The following is a 19,790-nucleotide window of genomic DNA, read 5'->3' on the forward strand; positions in this document are numbered from 1 at the left end:
GGTTCTCTGGGTCTGTGGATGGAGCCCGGCCTCAGGGCTTGGAGGCCGGTAAGATCCCACTTCCACAGAGCCCTAAGGGGATGTGGAAGGAAAACAGCATGTGGGCTCCAGCCTCTGTACCAGCAATAGGTACCTCAACCTTACAAGCACCACCGCGGGTGAGAAGGGAGCATGCTGGGGGCCCCATATGGGCCCTCTTTTCTTCCATCCGATATAGCCAGCAGCTACTGCTGACTACAAACAGTGGAGCTATGCGTGGATGTCTGACCTCCTTCGCACAAAGCAGAAAACTGGTGAGCCAGTGATCCCACTGGGGGTGTATAGCCAGAAGGGGAGGGGCCTTACACTTTTTAGTGTAATTGCTTTGTGTGGCCTCCGGAGGCAGTGCTATACACCCAATCGTCTGGGTCTCCCAATAGAGCGCTGAAGAAAAGTCCTGAAACATTGAACAGTTGGACATGTTCATCCAAAAGGTTAGAGAAGGTCACACTAAGTTCCCATGAGAAGGTTAAAGGGCATTTTACCATCATCCTGAAATTTCACTTGAATATCAAATATCCCAAACTTTTTGTGAGCAGTTGGTAACTGAAACATTAAAAACATTTACAGAGCATAGTGCAAAATGTAAGAATTGCACCATTTTTTTTTATGTAAACTGATTTGCAAATATTTTAAATGTGGGCTATTATGTTTCACTCTATAGAAGAATAAAAAACAAAATAATAAAGCATTAAATGGAATTTGTCACCAAATTTTGCTTCCCCAACTTAGAGCAGCATGATATAAGGGCAGAAAACCAGATTCCTGCGATGTGTCACTTACTGGGCTGCTTGCTACAGTTTTGATAAAAATCACTGTTTAATCTGCTGCAGATCTAGCAGTTCTCTGAATGCTGAGCTCTGTATAACCTCGCCCACACCACTGATTGGCAGCTTTCTGTGTACACTAAAGGCAGAAGGCTGCTGCCAATCAGTGGTGGGGCGGGGTTATACAGGTCATGAATATGGAGGACTGCCTGGCAGAAATCCTCTAATCTGCTGCTGATGAACTCAGGTTTTATCAAAACTACAGCAAGCAGCCCATTAAGTGACATCGCTGGAATCAGGATCTCGTTCTCTACATTATGCTGCTCGCAGATTTAGGGGTACTTCTCACATAGCGAGATCGCTGCCGAGTCACATTTTTTGTGATGCACCAGTGACCTCATTAGCGATCTCGCTGTGTGTGACACTGAGCAGCGATCTGGCCCTTGCGGTGAAATTGCTGCTAGTTACACACTGCTCTAGTTCATTTTTTGGATGTTTCTCTCCCGCTGTGAAGCACACATTGCTGTGTTTGACAGCGAGAGAGCAACAATCTGAATGTACAGGGAGCCGGCGTCTGGAAGCTGCGGATGCTGGTAACCAAAGTACACATTGGGTATCCAAGCAAAGCGCTTTGCTTGGTTACCCGATATTTACCTTGGTTACCAAGCGCAGCATCGTTTCCACGAGTCGCTGCGGGCTGGTGGCTGGTCACTGGTGAGATCTGCGTGACTGACAGCTCACCAGCGACCATGTAGCAACACACCAGCGATCCTGACCAGGTCATATCGTGGTCGGAATCGCTGGTAAGTCGTTTAGTGAGACGGTACCCTTAGGGTGGTGTCACACACAGCGACGACGACAACGACGTCGCTGCTACGTCACCATTTTCTGAGGTCGCCGGTCGTTGCTGAATGTCCTGCTTCATTTTTTGGTCGTCGGTCTCCCGCTGTGACGCACACATCGCTGTGTGTGACAGCGAGAGAGCAACGAAATGAAGCGAGCTGGGAGCAGGAGCCAGCGTCTGGCAGCTGCGGTAAGCTGTAACCACGGTAAACATCGGGTAACCAAGGGAAGACCTTTCCCTGGTTACCCGATATTTACCTTCGTTACCAGCATCCGCCGCTCTTGCTGTCAGTGCCGGCTCCTGCTCTCTGCACATGTAGCTGCAGTACACATCGGGTAATTAACCCGATGTGTACTGTAGCTAGGAGAGCAAGGAGCCAGCGCTAAGCTGTGTGCACAGCGATGCGTGTCATTATGATAGCTGCTGCATCTGCTGTGTTTGACAGCTAAGCAGCGATCATAACAGTGACTTACAAGGTCGCTGTTGCATCACAGAAAATGGTGACGTAACAGCAACGTCTCTGTCGCTATGTGTGAACCCAGCTTTAAGGTCCAGTCACACATAACGAGATCGTGAACGAGATCGCTACTACGTCACACTTTCTGGATCGTTTATGAGTCGTTGTTGAAATCGCATGTTGGGTGTCACACATAACGAGTTTATGAACGAGCATGCGTCCCGTATAACGATCTTTCAAATCGCTGGGACCCTGTCACACAGCAACTATGTTAACGATTCCAATCCCATTAGGGGCGTAGTAAAATGCAGTGAGTCACGTAGGCGTGCATTTGCGTCGCCTTTTCCATACCCCCCTCCGCTTTCATTGGCGGCCAATACTGCGTTCTGATTGGGCATGCAGGGGGCGTATCTAGCGGTTAAATTTTGGATCGCGTCACCCTTTGTCACTTCTTTTGCGCTTTGCTTTGAGATAGAACCTGCGTCTCCACCCTGATTCCTTCGTCCATTGTACCTTTGTTGGTGTGTTTTTCGGATCGAAGCCGCACCTGCACCTGGAGCTAACCAATCGGTGCAGAGAGGGGCGCGGAAACGGGGACGCAACAACACGCCTTCGTGCATCTCATCTAGGTCGTCAACGAAATCGTTAATAGGGTGTCAAACATACAGATTCATGCAGCCCAGCAGGACTCCAACGAGCCAAAAATGGCCCAAGCTGTTCGGCATCGATCAGCGATTTCGCAGCAGGGGGTGAATCGTTGGTACGTGTCAAACGTGACGAGATCGCAATTGAAGTCGTTCTTGCGTCACAGAAACTGTGACGTAGTAACGATCTCGTTTACGATCTCGTTATGTGTGAAGTGGCCTTTAGAAGCAAAAAGCCGTTGTCATTCATTTTAAAAGGATTACTCTGGATCAACACAGCAGGATCACACTGTAGACTGATAGAGAGAATTCTGTTAAAGCCAAACCCAACGACATAATGAATAAAAAGAAAATAAATACCTGCAGAATAGCCTGGCCAGAGTTCACCTCTGAGAAAATCCACGAGATACACCTCGACAAAACGTCCATGTCCACATCCACCCCCATGGTCTTCATAGTCCTCATTATATTAATTAAGCCTTTATAAGAAGAAGGGAAAAAAAAAAGTGATAAGAGTCAGTAACATAGACGCTGTAATCCAAGACCACCGAGATGAAGAGCCAATCAAGTCCTCAGATCATCCAAAATATGTCAGTCTCACTCCGGACATTGTTATCAGTCCAAGGCATTTAAAGGGAACCTGTCAGGTCCGATATGCAAACGGAGCCACGAGCAGTTCTGGGTGTATAAAAAACACAAAAAACCTGAGCTGAAACAATGTTCAGTAAACATGCAACATTAAGCATGTGAATTGCAGCCTTAAGACTAGAAAAAAAACAAAGAGAAAATTGCATGAAAAATACCCTGACTATAAATAAATAAATTGCAAGTGCTTAATAACAGGGTACTTAGTGTATACATTTTTGCAAAAAGGTAAAAAGCTGTCTCACCTCGTCACGGTGTACCCATCTGAGATAGTCCCTAACCTACTGAAGTTAAAAACATATTCTGTACCTGACTTGTGTCATGTCAAACTCCAATATGAATGGTGGCAAGTGGTCAGCTGTGTCCCAGATTAAATACACAGCAAAGTGAGACGCAATTAGTTGTTCAGTCTCAGTATTAGGAGGGCTGCGCCCCCAACTTGCAAAAAAGCAAGACAACATACAAAAAACACAAAAAACCTGAGCTGAGCTTTTTTTTTTCTAGTCTTAAGGCTGCAATTCACATGCTTAATGTTGCATGTTTACTGAACATTGTTTCAGCTCAGGTTTTTTGTGCAGTTCTAGGTGTATATTGCTAATCTCTGCCTAAAGGTCCAGTCACACTAAGCAACTTACCAGCGATCCCAACAACGATAGGGATCGCTGGTAAGTTGCTAGGAGGTTGCTGGTGAGATGTCACACTTTGACGCTCCAGCGATCCCACCAGCAACCTGACCTGGCAGGGATCGCTGGAGCATCACTACACGAGTTGCTGGTGAGCTCACCAGCAACCAGTGACCAGCCATACGTGCAGAGAGCAGGGAGCAGCGCACACTGAGCGCTGGCTCCTTGCTCTCCTAGTACAGCACACATCGGGTTAATTACCCGATGTGTGCTGCAGCTACATGTGCACAGAGCAGGAGCCGGCACTGACAGTGAGAGCGGAGGAGGCTGGTATCAAAGGTAAATATCGGGTAACCAAGGACAGGGCTTCTTGGTTACCCGATGTTTACATTGGTTACCAGCCTCCGCAGAAGCCGGCTCCTGCTGCCTGCACATTTAGTTGTTGCTGTCTCGCTGTCACACACAGCGATCTGTGCTTCACAGCAGGACAGCAACAACTAAAAAATGGCCCAGGACATTCAGCAACAACCAACGACCTCACAGCAGGGGCCAGGTTGTTGCTGGATGTCACACACAGCAACATCGCTAGCAACGTCACAAAAGTTGTTCGTTACCAGCGATGTTGCTAGCGATGTTGCTTAGTGTGACGGGGCCTTAACAGTCCCTGTATACACTAGCATAGATAAAGAGATGTTTAGAAAAAGTATTACTAAAGATCCCATATGATATGCTAATGAGCGCAGGGACCTTACTTCCCTTGGCTAGTCAACTTGTGGGTGTACCAACATACGGTAATAATGAATGTGCAGCATCAGAGGCAAAGTCGCGCTCATCACTTCTCTGCTGCTATAATACCAGACGCTGGATTTCAGTTCAGTGCACATGATCTGGACTTTCAGTCTTTAAACTAGTGTAGTGCGCATGACGGAAAGTCCAGGATCATGCACACTGAGCCGAACTTCAGCGTTGGGTATTAGAGCAGCAGAGAGGCGAGTGTGATAATGCCTCTGACGCTACGCATACGTTAGCATGGCCACATTCGGCATGGTGTGTGAGGCTCTCCATAGTTCAGTAACCCGGGGTAGTCATGGTGATGACCCAGGGTTACTATAGCAGCGACCGCCCCCCCTGTGGTCGCAATACAGTGACCCAATCGCCAGGGAGAGGTAAGCGATCCCTCTCCCTGCCTTCTGAAGGCTGTGATCGCACTGACTGCAGCATTCAGGGGGTTAAACTGCCAAGAGAGGGCAATGAGAGTTGGGTCCCGGCTGTAACATTAGCCAGAGACCTGGCAGCGATTGCAGGGTACAGTGTCTGAACCCCCGCAATCACCATAACGAAAAAAAAGCTACAAAAAGAACCAGGAAAAAACACAAATGCAATAAAAAAAAGGTTTGTGTTTTTCAGCTACTTTTTTCCTGAGAAAACATGCTTTTTATGTGCAGAAAAGAGGAACACAAAAAAGCAACGTGTGCACATAGCCTGACAAGTCTTCTTTAGGCCCTGTGCAAACACCGTTTTTGCTTCGGGTTTTGCTGCAGAAGTGGTGCAGTTTTTGTTTATAAGCTTCAAGCAGTCCTTCTACAGCAAAGTCTATGAAAAATCCAAAATGCTGTGCGCACATTGCGTCTTTATTCCTACAGGTTTTACTGCAGAATTTCTGCAGCAAAAAGAATCAGAACGTCACTTCTTTTCTGCATTTTTCCCTGCCTTTTGCCATTCACAATGTTAAAAAACCGCAAGCAAAAACGCGGTAAATCCACACCAAAAACGCTCGAAAACCGCATGCGTTTTTTGGTTCAGTTTTTCCACACGTAGGTTGCATGTTTTGCTGGAGAAACGAATCTGCAGTGTGCGCACATAGCCTTAAAGTCCTTAAAAATTCCTTTAAATCAGTACAGTGGAACCTTTGGTTTATGAGCATAATCCGTTCTGGGAGTGCGCTTGTAAACCAAGTTACTCGTCCAGCAAAGCAAAATTTCCCATAGGAAATAATAGAAGCTCAGACAATTCGTTCCACAACTTGTTCAATGTCCCATTCTGGTCCCCTATTGTGCCATTCCACACACGTACAAACGCACACACCCAAACAAAGACACACACACACAAAGACACACACAAAGACACACACACAAAGACACAAACACACAAACAAAAAACACACATTATGCTCACCTTACCTTCCGCTTCATCGCCGGCCTGCTGGTTCTTGTAGTTCGCCGGTACAGGATGTGTATTCCGTAACCATCGCGACAGATGCCAGAGCTTCCGTTGCCAGAGCGCTGACATCAAAGTCAGGAGTCGCTTGCCTCTGATTGGTCAGCGCGCTGCCTTTGAGAAGCGGCTGACAGCGGAAGTTCCTCCATCGTCACGACGTTTACCGGATACACATCCTGTACCGGCGAACTACAAGAACCATGAGGCTGGTGATGGAACGGAAGTTAAGGTGATAATGTGTGTGTGTGTGTGTGCGGACTGCAAGAGCGGGTCAGAGCGCGGTGAAAGTACGGAACCGGAAGTGTGTGCGGTATTTGCTCGTAAACTGAGTTACAAATTTACAGCAAGCTTTGCTCGTATAGCTAAAAACTCGCACACCAAGTTACTCGTCAACCGTAGGTTCCCCTGTATTCCCTTTTCTGGAAATAAATTATTTAAACATAAAGATACCGGCAAAAAACAAAAATTAATTTTTTTATTAAACTTTAAAAGTCTCCGACAGCGATCGGAAAAAAGTATACTAAAGCAGCACAGAGCATCCGCGCAAATCAGAGCTGGAAATAGACGGCGCGCATCAGTCAGCTGAAGCATTAACCGCCGCGCTGGAGGGCTGGCCGCGCGATCTATAATATTTACAAGATTTTGCTTTCATTCCATTACGCACAGTTATCTTCCTTATGTCAAAAGTTCTACAGGTATTGACATCTCGCTAGTACAACAGGCCTTAGCTGAAAGCTGCGGGCTCGTGCTCCGTCACAGCATATGCCACCCCACCCCCACTCCACATACACACACTACTCGCCTTGTGGATTTGGGACTTTTTTTTTTTTTCCTTAAATGCAAACTTTGAAAAGTCCCCCTGCTCTGCCCTGGAGTGCCACCTATGGAAAAGTGACACTTCCATGAATATTTTATGCAGTGCACTATGGTGCAAGTAATATGATGTGAATTCCCTTTGAGCACTTAAAAATACACGCAGGCAAGTCACACTAAATTAAAGTCGCATCAGCTGCTCAACTTTGCCTTAAACAAAACGCCTTATTTAAGTCTGAGACGTGAAAAAAAAAATAGAAGAAAGCATTAATTATGGGCACTTTGACTGCAAGAACCGTGTGCGCCCAGAGCGAGCAGCCACTTAGTTTGGGCAAAGGTGTTCAGGGTTTTTTTTTTTTTTTGTTTCTTCCCCTGACGAGGTTTCTCAAACTCCGGGAGACTGGACGGAATAATACACGGAGGAATCTGGTAAATCTGCGAAGATATCACAACATCAGGGAGGATTCCCAGGAGGTTTAAAGGGAACCTGTCAGGTCCAATATGCACCAGAAACCACGAGCAGTTCTGGGTGTATACTGCTAATCCCTGCCTAACAGTCTCTGTATACACTAGCAAAGATAAAAGATCTTTAGAAATACTTTTTCTAAAGATCCCTTTATCGTATGCTAATGAGTGCAGGGACTAGTCCCCTGGGTGTTAGTTCCCCTTGCTAGTCGGCTGCATTAGCATGTTAGTACGCCCCTGCGGGTGTGCCGTCATGCTAATGAATACGCAGCATCACATGATGATCTCACCTCTCCGCCGCCATCGCATCCGACGCTGGATTTCGGCTCAGAGTGCATGACCCCGGAGTTTGGGTCATGTGCACTACTTCAGTTTGAAGCCAGGACGCGTACAGCCGGCTTCATAGTGTGCAAAACCGAAACTCTGAAGTCATGCACACTGAGCCGAAATCCAGTGTCGGGCATCGATGGCAGTGGAGAGGTGAGGGAGATCATCCTGTGACGCTGCGTATGCATTAGCATGATAGCACGCCTACAGGGGAGTACCAACATGCTAATGGGGCTGACTAGCCAAGGGAACTAACACCCAGGGGACTAGTCCCCTCCCTCATTAGCATATCATAAAAGATCTTTACAAATACTTTTTCTAAAGATCTTTTTATCTATGCTAGTGTATACAGGGACATTAGGCAGGGATTAACAATGTGCACCTAGAACTGTTCATGGTTCTGGGTGCATATTGGACCTGACAGGTTCCCTTTAAAAGTAGAATAGTAATATTACAGCAAAAGAACACAAGGAATTAGGCTCAACATGTGGTGTTTATTCTGTGCGGCAAAAAAGCCGCGTTTTCATAATACCAGTAAATTAAATGAGATTCCAAAAATCTCATTCACGCGTGGAGTTTTCATTTTGAGCTCCTGGGCGTTTTTGGGAAATCCGCACGTCAATTCTTTCAGCAATGTACACCCAAGAACAGAAAAAAATAAAAAATAAAACAATAAAAAAAGCTGCAAATGCAGGGATTTTACACGGCTTTTTTTTCCAGCCAAAACTCTGTTTTGCAAAAATAACGCTGTGTATGTGTGTGTATATATATTACACACACACACACACACACACACACTGTACATGTGTGCGTATGTGTACATTTCTATATTGCTGTGGATTTGGTGATTGTTTAACAATCAATTTACTGCAGTGAATTAAATGACAAAATTTAAAATCCAAAATCTGCAACACTTATTTAAATGAATGAATGAATGAATGAATGAATGAATGAATGAATGAATGAATGAATGAAGAAATAAATGCTGAAGGACATATTTCTGCAACGTGCAAAAAAATTGACAATGACATTAGAAAGTCATGGGGAAAAAATTCTGCAGCAAAATTTTTTGGTAATTGGAGAAAGAACAAAAAGAAAAAAAGAAAAAAAAGAGGCCAGAAATGTTCCCATGATAAATATTTGGTGAGTTTTCTTTATATTGCAGGATTTCTGCAGTATTACAGTAGGTATATTAAATTACTTATGTTTTATTGTCCTTAAAATGTGATTTTCTACATACATTTTTATCACCGGCGGTTTTGCCTCTTTTGCGTATGTCAGCTTTTAAAGGGAACCAACCAGGAGGAATTTCATGTATAAAGTAAAGCCAGTGCTATACTGGTGCTCGGATGCTGAATGTAAGCATAGCTTTTGTTCTGAGATTGGATGTTTTATTCCGGAAATATGTGCAAGTAAAGTTCCAGCAATGCACTGCTATGTGATTGACAGGTACAAAAGGGACAGGAATAGGAATATGTGGGTCGGGTCTTCCTATGTATTCCCGCCCGTCTGTCTGCCTGCACCGGAATTAATGTCTATGACGGCAACATGGGGAGGAATGCCAGGCAGCAGACAGAGGCGGGAAAAGATAGCAAGACATGACCACCATATTCCCTTCCTGTTGCACCTGTCAATCAAATAAAAGTGCATTGCTGGAACTTTACTTGCGCATATTTGTGAAATAAAACATCCAATCTCTGAACCAAAGCTATCCTTACATTCAGCATCTTTGGGCCACTATAGCACTGGCTTTACTTTATATATGAATATCCTGCTGGTTGGTTCCCTTTAAAGGGAACCTGTCACCACTTTTTTGCCCTATAAGCTGCAGCCACCACCAGCACCGGGCTCTTATATACACATTCTAACATGCTGTGTATAAGAGCCCAGACAGCTGAGAGAACATAAACACTTTATACTACTTACCTAACGGTCACGCGGTTGGCCATATGGGTGTCTCCTTTCTCCGGTGCCGGCGCCTCCTCGTCCTCTTTATGAAGCCTGTGTGCATGATGCGTCTACGTCATACACACTCGCCGGTCCCGCGCAGGTGCACTACAATACTTTGATCTGCCCTGCTCAGGACCTGGATGCCAGCAAGTGTGGATGACGTCCGACGCGTCATGCACTGCGGCTAGAGAAGGAGAACAAAGATGGCCAAAAGAGGCAGCGCCGGCACCGGACAACGGAGACGCCCATATGGCCAACCGCGCAACCGTTAGGCAAGTAGTATAAAGTGTTTTTTACGTTCTCACAGCGGTCTGGGCTCTCATATACAGCATGTTAGAATGCTGTATATAAGAGCCCGGTGGTGGTGGCCGCAGCTTATAGGGCAAAAAAGTGGTGACAGGTTCACTTTAACAAAAAAGCCACTTCTTTTATGCTTCCTGGTATTTGACAAAACTATTGACACTTATGAGTGGATACTTGCATTTTTACCTGCAGATTATCTGACTTCAATGTAATTCTATGGGGAAGATCGGTATGCGGCTTATCACAGGAGGAGGGGGTGGTTGGATAACCTTTCACAGCTTGTTTAAGCAATGATAAAGTCCAGGTGATAAAACCTTCATTGTAAGTAAACAACAACACACAGCCTGATACAGGACAATGCTAAATTCAGCGTTTTAACTCCTACAGCTTGTGGTCCTCAGATTACATAGCAAAAACCTGCTGACATATTCCCTTTAGGCTTTTTTTTTTACTCTTTCACAACATATGACGTACATGTACGTTGTATGTCGTGCCCCTGCCTTTGATGCAAGCTCGCACGCTGAGCCCGCATCTTTCCTGGCAAATGATGGTTGATTTATTCAGCCATGGTGCCTTTAAAAGGGTTATCCACTACTAGGACAACCCCATCTGTTTCCCCATGCTTCCGCCAAGTAAAATAAACTCTATACACACCTCCCATACCGGTAAAGTTCCAGCAGTGTTGCGACTCGCACTGCTAGGGCTCACATGACATCACGCGAGCTAATCAGAGCCGGCTTCTGTCTCCCCGCCTTTTGACCAAATGAGTTAATCAAGAGGAAGTGATGCCGCGGATGCCACTGACTTCCTATTGATTGCTCCTGTGTCCAAAGGCGGGAAGACCGAAGTCGGCGCAGATTGGACATGGGGCTCATTCGAGGTCACAATGTCATGTGAGCCCTGGCAGTGTGTGCCGCAACACTGCTGGAACGGGTACAGTGCAGGAGGTGAGTACAGCTTTATTATTTTACCTGGAGGAAACCTGTGGAATCAGAAGGGGTTGTCTTAGTAGTGGATATCCCCTTTAACAGCCACGGATAGAACAGGGATCTGCCCACGGCTGTTAACCTGTTAAATGCCTCAATCTCTGACAGGAATAGACAACACGCTCTACCGAGAGGTGGGATGGGGGCCTCGTTCTAGGTGATCATCGGCGCATCTAGGACAAGGTCACGGGGAGACGAGGATCTGCTCATGACCCCTGTGCTGGTCATTACAATCCTCATGTGAAAGCCAGCTCATGGCCGGAGTTCATAGAAAATCATGATTTCTCTAAGCATAGCAGTGCTGATGCACTGCTGTGTATTGTACAAGTGATCGGATGATCACAGGTTCAAAATCGCCTGAGGAGGAGACCATTAAATACAGTAGTAGTTAGAAAAAAAAGTTGTTGTTTTTTTTTTAAATCTTTTCTGTAATTAAAAAATAATAAAAAAAAAACAATAGTAAACAATACACATTTGGTATCGTCACATTCATAAAAGTCCAACTTATCAAAATATAAAATAAGCTAATCCAATCGGTTAGCAGTGTAAAGAGCAAAAGAAAAACAAAAAAACCCAAAAAAAAACGAATCGTGATTTTTTTTTAGCTGCCTCATCATGGCAAGAGAATACAATAAGAGGATATCAAAACATTCTATCTACTTTTACTATCAGCTAAAAAATTAGTTCAGGGCATAAAAAAATAAGCCCTCGCACAGCCCCATATCTCTTAATATGAAAGTGTTACTGGTCTTGGAAAATAGTGACAAAAACAATTTTTTTTATTTATTTTTGTTTTCAAAATTTCCAAAATTTTCACCCCTTGACGCTCACTCCAGCATATTTTTTTCTCTTTATCTGGAATGTTCTTTAAAACCAAGTCCACTGCCCTTGTTCTTATACTCGCCCTCCAGTGGCTTTTTCGGTTTTCCGCGCCGCTCCGGTCCCATGGCGGCATCTTGTACCCGTAACTTCTTTCAGGCCAGAAGTTAGAAGTTACGTCACAAGCGCGCAATACAAGTCTGTAAGAGAACGAGGCTTTCATAGACTTGTTGTGAGTTGTGACCTCCGGCAGCTCCATGAAATCCTGCCGGTAGGTCACAAATCACAGGATACCGACTACAGCAGAGGCAATACCGTAGAAGATAAAAACGCCGGAAGGCGACCAAAAGACTGGGAGCAGGGGACTTCGATTTAAAGCACCACTCCATCAGGAAAATAAATTACTGTATAGACTCAAGTATAAGCTAAAGCCCCTATTTTACTACAAAAAACTGGGAAGTCTTATTGACTCGAGTATAAGACTAGGGTGGGAAATGAAGCAGCTAATGGTAGATTTCAAAAATAAAAATATATACCAATAAAAGGTAAATGTGCCCTGTAGTAATGTGCCCATATTTGTCCGCTATAGTAATGATTACTATAGCAGACAATCTGGGCATGATTACAATAGCGGACAATCTGGGCATCATTACTATAGCGGACAATCTGGGCATCATTACTATAGCGGACAATCTGGGCATCATTACTATAGCGGACAATCTGGGCATCATTACTATAGCGGACAATCTGGGCATCATTACTATAGCGGACAATCTGGGCATCATTACTATAGCGGACAATCTGGGCATCATTACTATAGCGGACAATCTGGGCATCATTACTATAGCGGACAATCTGGGCATCATTACTATAGCGGACAATCTGGGCATCATTACCATAGCGGACAATCTGGGCATCATTACCATAGCGGACAATCTGGGCATCATTACCATAGCGGACAATCTGGGCATCATTACCATAGCGGACAATCTGGGCATCATTACTATAGCGGACAATCTGGCCATGATGCCCATAGTGTCCCCTGTAGTATTGATGCCCATAGTGTCCCCTGTAGTATTGATGCCCATAGTGTCCCCTGTAGTAATGATGCCCATAGTGTCCCCTGTAGTAATGATGCCCATAGTGTCCCCTGTAGTAATAATGCCATAGTGTCCCCTGTAGTAATGATGCCATAGTGTCCCCTGTAGTAATGATGTCATAGCGTCCCCTGTAGTAATGATGCCATAGTGTCCCCTGTAGTAATGATGCCATAGTGTCCCCTGTAGTAATGATGCCATAGTGTCCCCTGTAGTAATGATGCCATAGTGTCCCCTGTAGTAATAATGCCCATAGTGTCCCCTGTAGTAATAATGCCATAGTGTCCACTGTAGTAATGATGCCCATAGTGTCCCCTGTAGTAATAATGCCATAGTGTCCCCTGTAGTAATAATGCCATAGTGTCCCCTGTAGTAATGATGCCATAGTGTCCCCTGTAGTAATGATGCCATAGTGTCCCCTGTAGTAATTATGCCATAGTGTCCCCTGTAGTAATGATGCCATAGTGTCCCCTGTAGTAATGATGCCATAGTGTCCCCTGTAGTAATGATGCCCATAGTGTCCCCTGTAGTAATGATGCCCATAGTGTCCCCTGTAGTAATAATGCCATAGTGTCCCCTGTAGTAATAATGCCATAGTGTCCCCTGTAGTAATAATGTCATAGTGTCCCCTGTAGTAATGATGCCATAGTGTCCCCTGTAGTAATGATGCCCATAGTGTCCCCTGTAGTAATAATGCCATAGTGTCCCCTGTAGTAATAATGCCATAGTGTCCCCTGTAGTAATGATGCCCATAGTGTCCCCTGTAGTAATGATGTCATAGTGTCCCCTGTAGTAATAATGCCATAGTGTCCCCTGTAGTAATGATGCCCATAGTGTCCCCTGTAGTAATGATGTCATAGTGTCCCCTGTATTGATGCCCATAGTGCCCCCTGTAGTAATAATGCCATAGTGCCCCCTGTAGTAATAATGCCATAGTGTCCCCTGTAGTAATGATGCCCATAGTGTCCCCTGTAGTAATGATGCCCATAGTGTCCCCTGTAGTAATGATGCCCATAGTGTCCCCTGTAGTAATGATGTCATAGTGTCCCCTGTAGTAATGATGCCCATAGTGCCCCCTGTAGTAATAATGCCATAGTGTCCCCTGTAGTAATGATGCCCATAGTGTCCCCTGTAGTAATGATGCCCATAGTGTCCCCTGTAGTAATAATGCCATAGTGTCCCCTGTAGTAATGATGTCATAGTGTCCCCTGTAGTAATGATGTCATAGTGTCCCCTGTAGTATTGATGCCATAGTGTCCCCTGTAGTATTGATGCCCATAGTGCCCCCTGTAGTAATAATGCCATAGTGCCCCCTGTAGTAATAATGCCATAGTGTCCCCTGCAGTAATGAGGCCCATAGTGTACCCTGTAGTAATGATGCCATAGTGTCCCCTGTAGTAATGATGCCCATAGTGTCCCCTGTAGTAATAATGCCATAGTGTCCCCTGTAGTAATGATGCCATAGTGTCCCCTGTAGTAATAATGCCATAGTGTCCCCTGTAGTAATGATGCCATAGTGTCCCCTGTAGTAATGATGCCATAGTGTCCCCTGTAGTAATAATGCCATAGTGTCCCCTGTAGTAATGATGTCATAGTGTCCCCTGTAGTAATAATGCCATAGTGTCCCCTGTAGTAATGATGTCATAGTGTCCCCTGTAGTAATAATGCCATAGTGTCCCCTGTAGTAATGATGCCCATAGTGTCCCCTGTAGTAATGATGTCAGTGTCCCCTGTAGTAATAATGCCATAGTGTCCCCTGTAGTAATGATGCCCATAGTGTCCCCTGTAGTAATGATGCCCATAGTGTCCCCTGTAGTAATGATGTCATAGTGTCCCCTGTAGTATTGATGCCCATAGTGCCCCCTGTAGTAATAATGCCATAGTGCCCCCTGTAGTAATAATGCCATAGTGTCCCCTGTAGTAATGATGCCCATAGTGTCCCCTGTAGTAATGATGCCCATAGTGTCCCCTGTAGTAATGATGTCATAGTGTCCCCTGTAGTAATGATGCCCATAGTGCCCCCTGTAGTAATAATGCCATAGTGTCCCCTGTAGTAATGATGCCCATAGTGTCCCCTGTAGTAATGATGCCCATAGTGTCCCCTGTAGTAATAATGCCATAGTGTCCCCTGTAGTAATGATGTCATAGTGTCCCCTGTAGTAATGATGTCATAGTGTCCCCTGTAGTATTGATGCCATAGTGTCCCCTGTAGTATTGATGCCCATAGTGCCCCCTGTAGTAATAATGCCATAGTGCCCCCTGTAGTAATAATGCCATAGTGTCACCTGTAGTAATGATGACCATAGTGTACCCTGTAGTAATGATGCCATAGTGTCCCCTGTAGTAATGATGCCCATAGTGTCCCCTGTAGTAATAATGCCATAGTGTCCCCTGTAGTAATGATGTCATAGTGTCCCCTGTAGTAATAATGCCATAGTGTCCCCTGTAGTAATAATGCCATAGTGTCCCCTGTAGTAATAATGCCATAGTGTCCCCTGTAGTAATGATGCCCATAGTGTCCCCTGTAGTAATAATGCCATAGTGTCCCCTGTAGTAATGATGCCCATAGTGTCCCCTGTAGTAATAATGCCATAGTGTCCCCTGTAGTAATAATGTCATAGTGTCCCCTGTAGTAATGATACCATAGTGTCCCCTGTAGTAATGATGCCCATAGTGTCCCCTGTAGTAATAATGCCATAGTGTCCCCTGTAGTAATGATGCCCATAGTGTCCCCTGTAGTAATAATGTCATAGTGTCCCCTGTAGTAATAATGCCATAGTGTCCCCTGTAGTAATGATGCCCATAGTGTCCCCTGTAGTAATGATGCCCATAGTGTCCCCTGTAGTAATGATGCCCATAGTGTCCCCTGTAGTAATGATGTCATAGTGTCCCCTGTAGTATTGATGCCCATAGTGCCCCCTGTAGTAATAATGCTATAGTGCCCCCTGTAGTAATAATGCCATAGTGTCCCCTGTAGTAATGATGCCCATAGTGTCCCCTGTAGTAATGATGTCATAGTGTCCCCTGTAGTAATGATGTCATAGTGTCCCCTGTAGTAATGATGTCATAGTGTCCCCTGTAGTAATGATGTCATAGTGTCCCCTGTAGTAATGATGCCATAGTGTCCCCTGTAGTAATGATGCCATAGTGTCCCCTGTAGTAATGATGTCATAGTGTCCCCTGTAGTAATAATGCCATAGTGTCCCCTGTAGTAATGATGCCCATAGTGTCCCCTGTAGTAATGATGCCCATAGTGTCCCCTGTAGTAATGATGCCCATAGTGCCCCCTGTAGTAATGATGCCATAGTGTCCCCTGTAGTAATGATGCCCATAGTGTCCCCTGTAGTAATGATGCCATAGTGTCCCCTGTAGTAATGATGTCATAGTGTCCCCTGTAGTAATGATGCCCATAGTGTCCCCTGTAGTAATGATGCCCATAGTGTCCCTTGTAGTAATAATGCCATAGTGTCCCCTGTAGTAATAATGCCAGTGTCCCCTGTAGTAATGATGCCATAGTGTCCCCTGTAGTAATAATGTCATAGTGTCCCCTGTAGTAATAATGCCCATAGTGTCCCCTGTAGTAATAATGCCCATAGTGTCCCCTGTAGTAATGATGCCATAGTGTCCCCTGTAGTAATAATGTCATAGTGTCCCCTGTAGTAATGATGCCCATAGTGTCCCCTGTAGTAATGATGTCATAGTGTCCCCTGTAGTAATGATGCCCATAGTGTCCCCTGTAGTAATGATGCCATAGTGTCCCCTGTAGTAATAATGCCATAGTGTCCCCTGTAGTAATGATGCCATAGTGTCCCCTGTAGTAATGATGCCATAGTGTCCCCTGTAGTAATGATGCCATAGTGTCCCCTGTAGTAATGATGTCATAGTGTCCCCTGTAGTAATGATGCCCATAGTGTCCCCTGTAGTAATGATGCCCATAGTGTCCCCTGTAGTAATGATGCCATAGTGTCCCCTGTAGTAATGATGCCATAGTGTCCCCTGTAGTAATGATGTCATAGTGTCCCCTGTAGTAATGATGCCCATAGTGTCCCCTGTAGTAATAATGCCATAGTGTCCCCTGTAGTAATAATGCCATAGTGTCCCCTGTAGTAATAATGCCATAGTGTCCCCTGTAGTAATAATGCCATAGTGTCCCCTGTAGTAATAATGCCATAGTGTCCCCTGTAGTAATAATGCCATAGTGTCCCCTGTAGTAATAATGCCATAGTGTCCCCTGTAGTAATAATGCCATAGTGTCCCCTGTAGTAATAATGCCATAGTGTCCCCTGTAGTAATAATGCCATAGTGTCCCCTGTAGTAATAATGCCCATAGTGTCCCCTGTAGTAATGATGTCATAGTGCCCCCTGTAGTAATAATGCCATAGTGTCCCCTGTAGTAATGATGCCATAGTGTCCCCTGTAGTAATAATGCCATAGTGTCCCCTGTAGTAATGATGCCATAGTGTCCCCTGTAGTAATGATGCCCACCATAGTGTCCCCTGTAGTAATAATGTCATAGTGTCCCCTGTAGTAATGATGCCCATAGTGTCCCCTGTAGTAATGATGCCCACCATAGTGTCCCCTGTAGTAATGATGCCCACCATAGTGTCCCCTGTAGTAATAATGTCATAGTGTCCCCTGTAGTAATGAGCTCTCTAATAATGTGCCCCATTCTTTAGTAATGTCCTCATTCCAGGTCCCCTTCTTGTCCCCTACACTCCCTGACAGAAGTTCTGTCGCTTATCCATGTTATGTAAATAAAACCCTTCTGACCCCTTCTGAGGAAGAGACGAAACGATCGATAAGGGGGATCCTGGGGTTCTTATGTAAGATCTATATTTATGCTTTGGTTCATCACCGCTCTGTATGACCTGTTTGACACAATGTTGATTTGAGCCTTGTACCTGCTTGATAAGTATTGCTGTGATCACACCAGTGTATATGGCATAATGTTATGCGGCTTGTCTAGTAACACACTGGTGTAATTAACTCCTGCAACAAGATGAAATCTTGCTCTGTTAACCCTTAATATACCTGCTTGAGAAGTATTGCTCTAAACACACCAGTGTTTATTATGTTCTGTGGCCTGCCTGGTAACATGCTGATGTGATATTATTCCTGTTAATCATATACGGTAACAGATTGAATTTTGCTCCATTAAAGGAGTTATCCGACATACACTCCAAAACAAATTGTAAGCTAATCTGTGCTGTATTGTCATATAAATCACCCCTACATTGTTATTTTCTGTTTTCTAACTTTTGTTTCTCTTGAATTCACACTTTATTCCCTGCAGCTCTTGTTTACATTTAGCTCCAACAAACATGACAATTTCCTGTATTCTTGGTTGACAAACCTCAGTCAGAGCTGTCACCGCCCAGCCTCAGTGTACAGGAACGCCCCCTGCCCGGCCTCAGTGTACAGGAACGCCCTTTGCCCGGCCTCAGTGTACAGGAACGCCCCCTGCCCGGCCTCAGTGTACAGGAACGCCCCCTGCCCGGCCTCAGTGTACAGGAACGCCCCCTGCCCGGCCTCAGTGTACAGGAACGCCCCCTGCCCGGCCTCAGTGTACAGGAACGCCCCCTGCCCGGCCTCAGTGTACAGGAACGCCCCCTGCCCGGCCTCAGTGTACAGGAACGCCCCCTGCCCGGCCTCAGTGTACAGGAACGCCCCCTGCCCGGCCTCAGTGTACAGGAACGCCCCCTGCCCGGCCTCAGTGTACAGGAACGCCCCCTGCCCGGCCTCAGTGTACAGGAACGCCCCCTGCCCGGCCTCAGTGTACAGGAACGCCCCCTGCCCGGCCTCAGTGTACAGGAACGCCCCCTGCCCGGCCTCAGTGTACAGGAACGCCCCCTGCCCGGCCTCAGTGTACAGGAACGCCCCCTGCCCGGCCTCAGTGTACAGGAACGCCCCCTGCCCGGCCTCAGTGTACAGGAACGCCCCCTGCCCGGCCTCAGTGTACAGGAACGCCCCCTTCCCGGCCTCAGTGTACAGGAACGCCCCCTGCCCGGCCTCAGTGTACAGGAACGCCCCCTGCCCGGCCTCAGTGTACAGGAACGCCCCCTGCCCGGCCTCAGTGTACAGGAACGCCCCCTGCCCGGCCTCAGTGTACAGGAACGCCCCCTGCCCGGCCTCAGTGTACAGGAACGCCCCCTGCCCGGCCTCAGTGTACAGGAACGCCCCCTGCCCGGCCTCAGTGTACAGGAACGCCCCCTGCCCGGCCTCAGTGTACAGGAACGCCCCCTGCCCGGCCTCAGTGTACAGGAACGCCCCCTGCCCGGCCTCAGTGTACAGGAACGCCCCCTGCCCGGCCTCAGTGTACAGGAACGCCCCCTGCCCGGCCTCAGTGTACAGGAACGCCCCCTGCCCGGCCTCAGTGTACAGGAACGCCCCCTGCCCGGCCTCAGTGTACAGGAACGCCCCCTGCCCGGCCTCAGTGTACAGGAACGCCCCCTTCCCGGCCTCAGTGTACAGGAACGCCCCCTGCCCGGCCTCAGTGTACAGGAACGCCCCCTGCCCGGCCTCAGTGTACAGGAACGCCCCCTGCCCGGCCTCAGTGTACAGGAACGCCCCCTGCCCGGCCTCAGTGTACAGGAACGCCCCCTGCCCGGCCTCAGTGTACAGGAACGCCCCCTGCCCGGCCTCAGTGTACAGGAACGCCCCCTGCCCGGCCTCAGTGTACAGGAACGCCCCCTGCCCGGCCTCAGTGTACAGGAACGCCCCCTGCCCGGCCTCAGTGTACAGGAACGCCCCCTGCCCTCCCTCTGCACATTCAATGGCTGTCAGTATTCTGCCCA

At 46.6% G+C, this 19,790-nt stretch overlaps 1 protein-coding gene across 1 annotated transcript in view; it reads right to left on the reverse strand.

Annotated features, from left to right (window-relative positions):
• LRPPRC (leucine rich pentatricopeptide repeat containing) overlaps positions 1-19,790 on the reverse strand; it is a 334,390-nt gene that overhangs the window by 211,395 nt on the left and 103,205 nt on the right. Inside the window, exon 12 of the mRNA XM_075339187.1 lies at positions 3,112-3,230. Within this exon, the coding sequence (XP_075195302.1) occupies positions 3,112-3,230 (119 nt within the window). The remainder of the gene's footprint in view (positions 1-3,111; positions 3,231-19,790) is intronic.

This window comes from Anomaloglossus baeobatrachus, chromosome 3 (assembly GCF_048569485.1).
Source record: "Anomaloglossus baeobatrachus isolate aAnoBae1 chromosome 3, aAnoBae1.hap1, whole genome shotgun sequence".
NCBI classification, from domain to species: Eukaryota; Metazoa; Chordata; class Amphibia; order Anura; family Aromobatidae; genus Anomaloglossus; species Anomaloglossus baeobatrachus.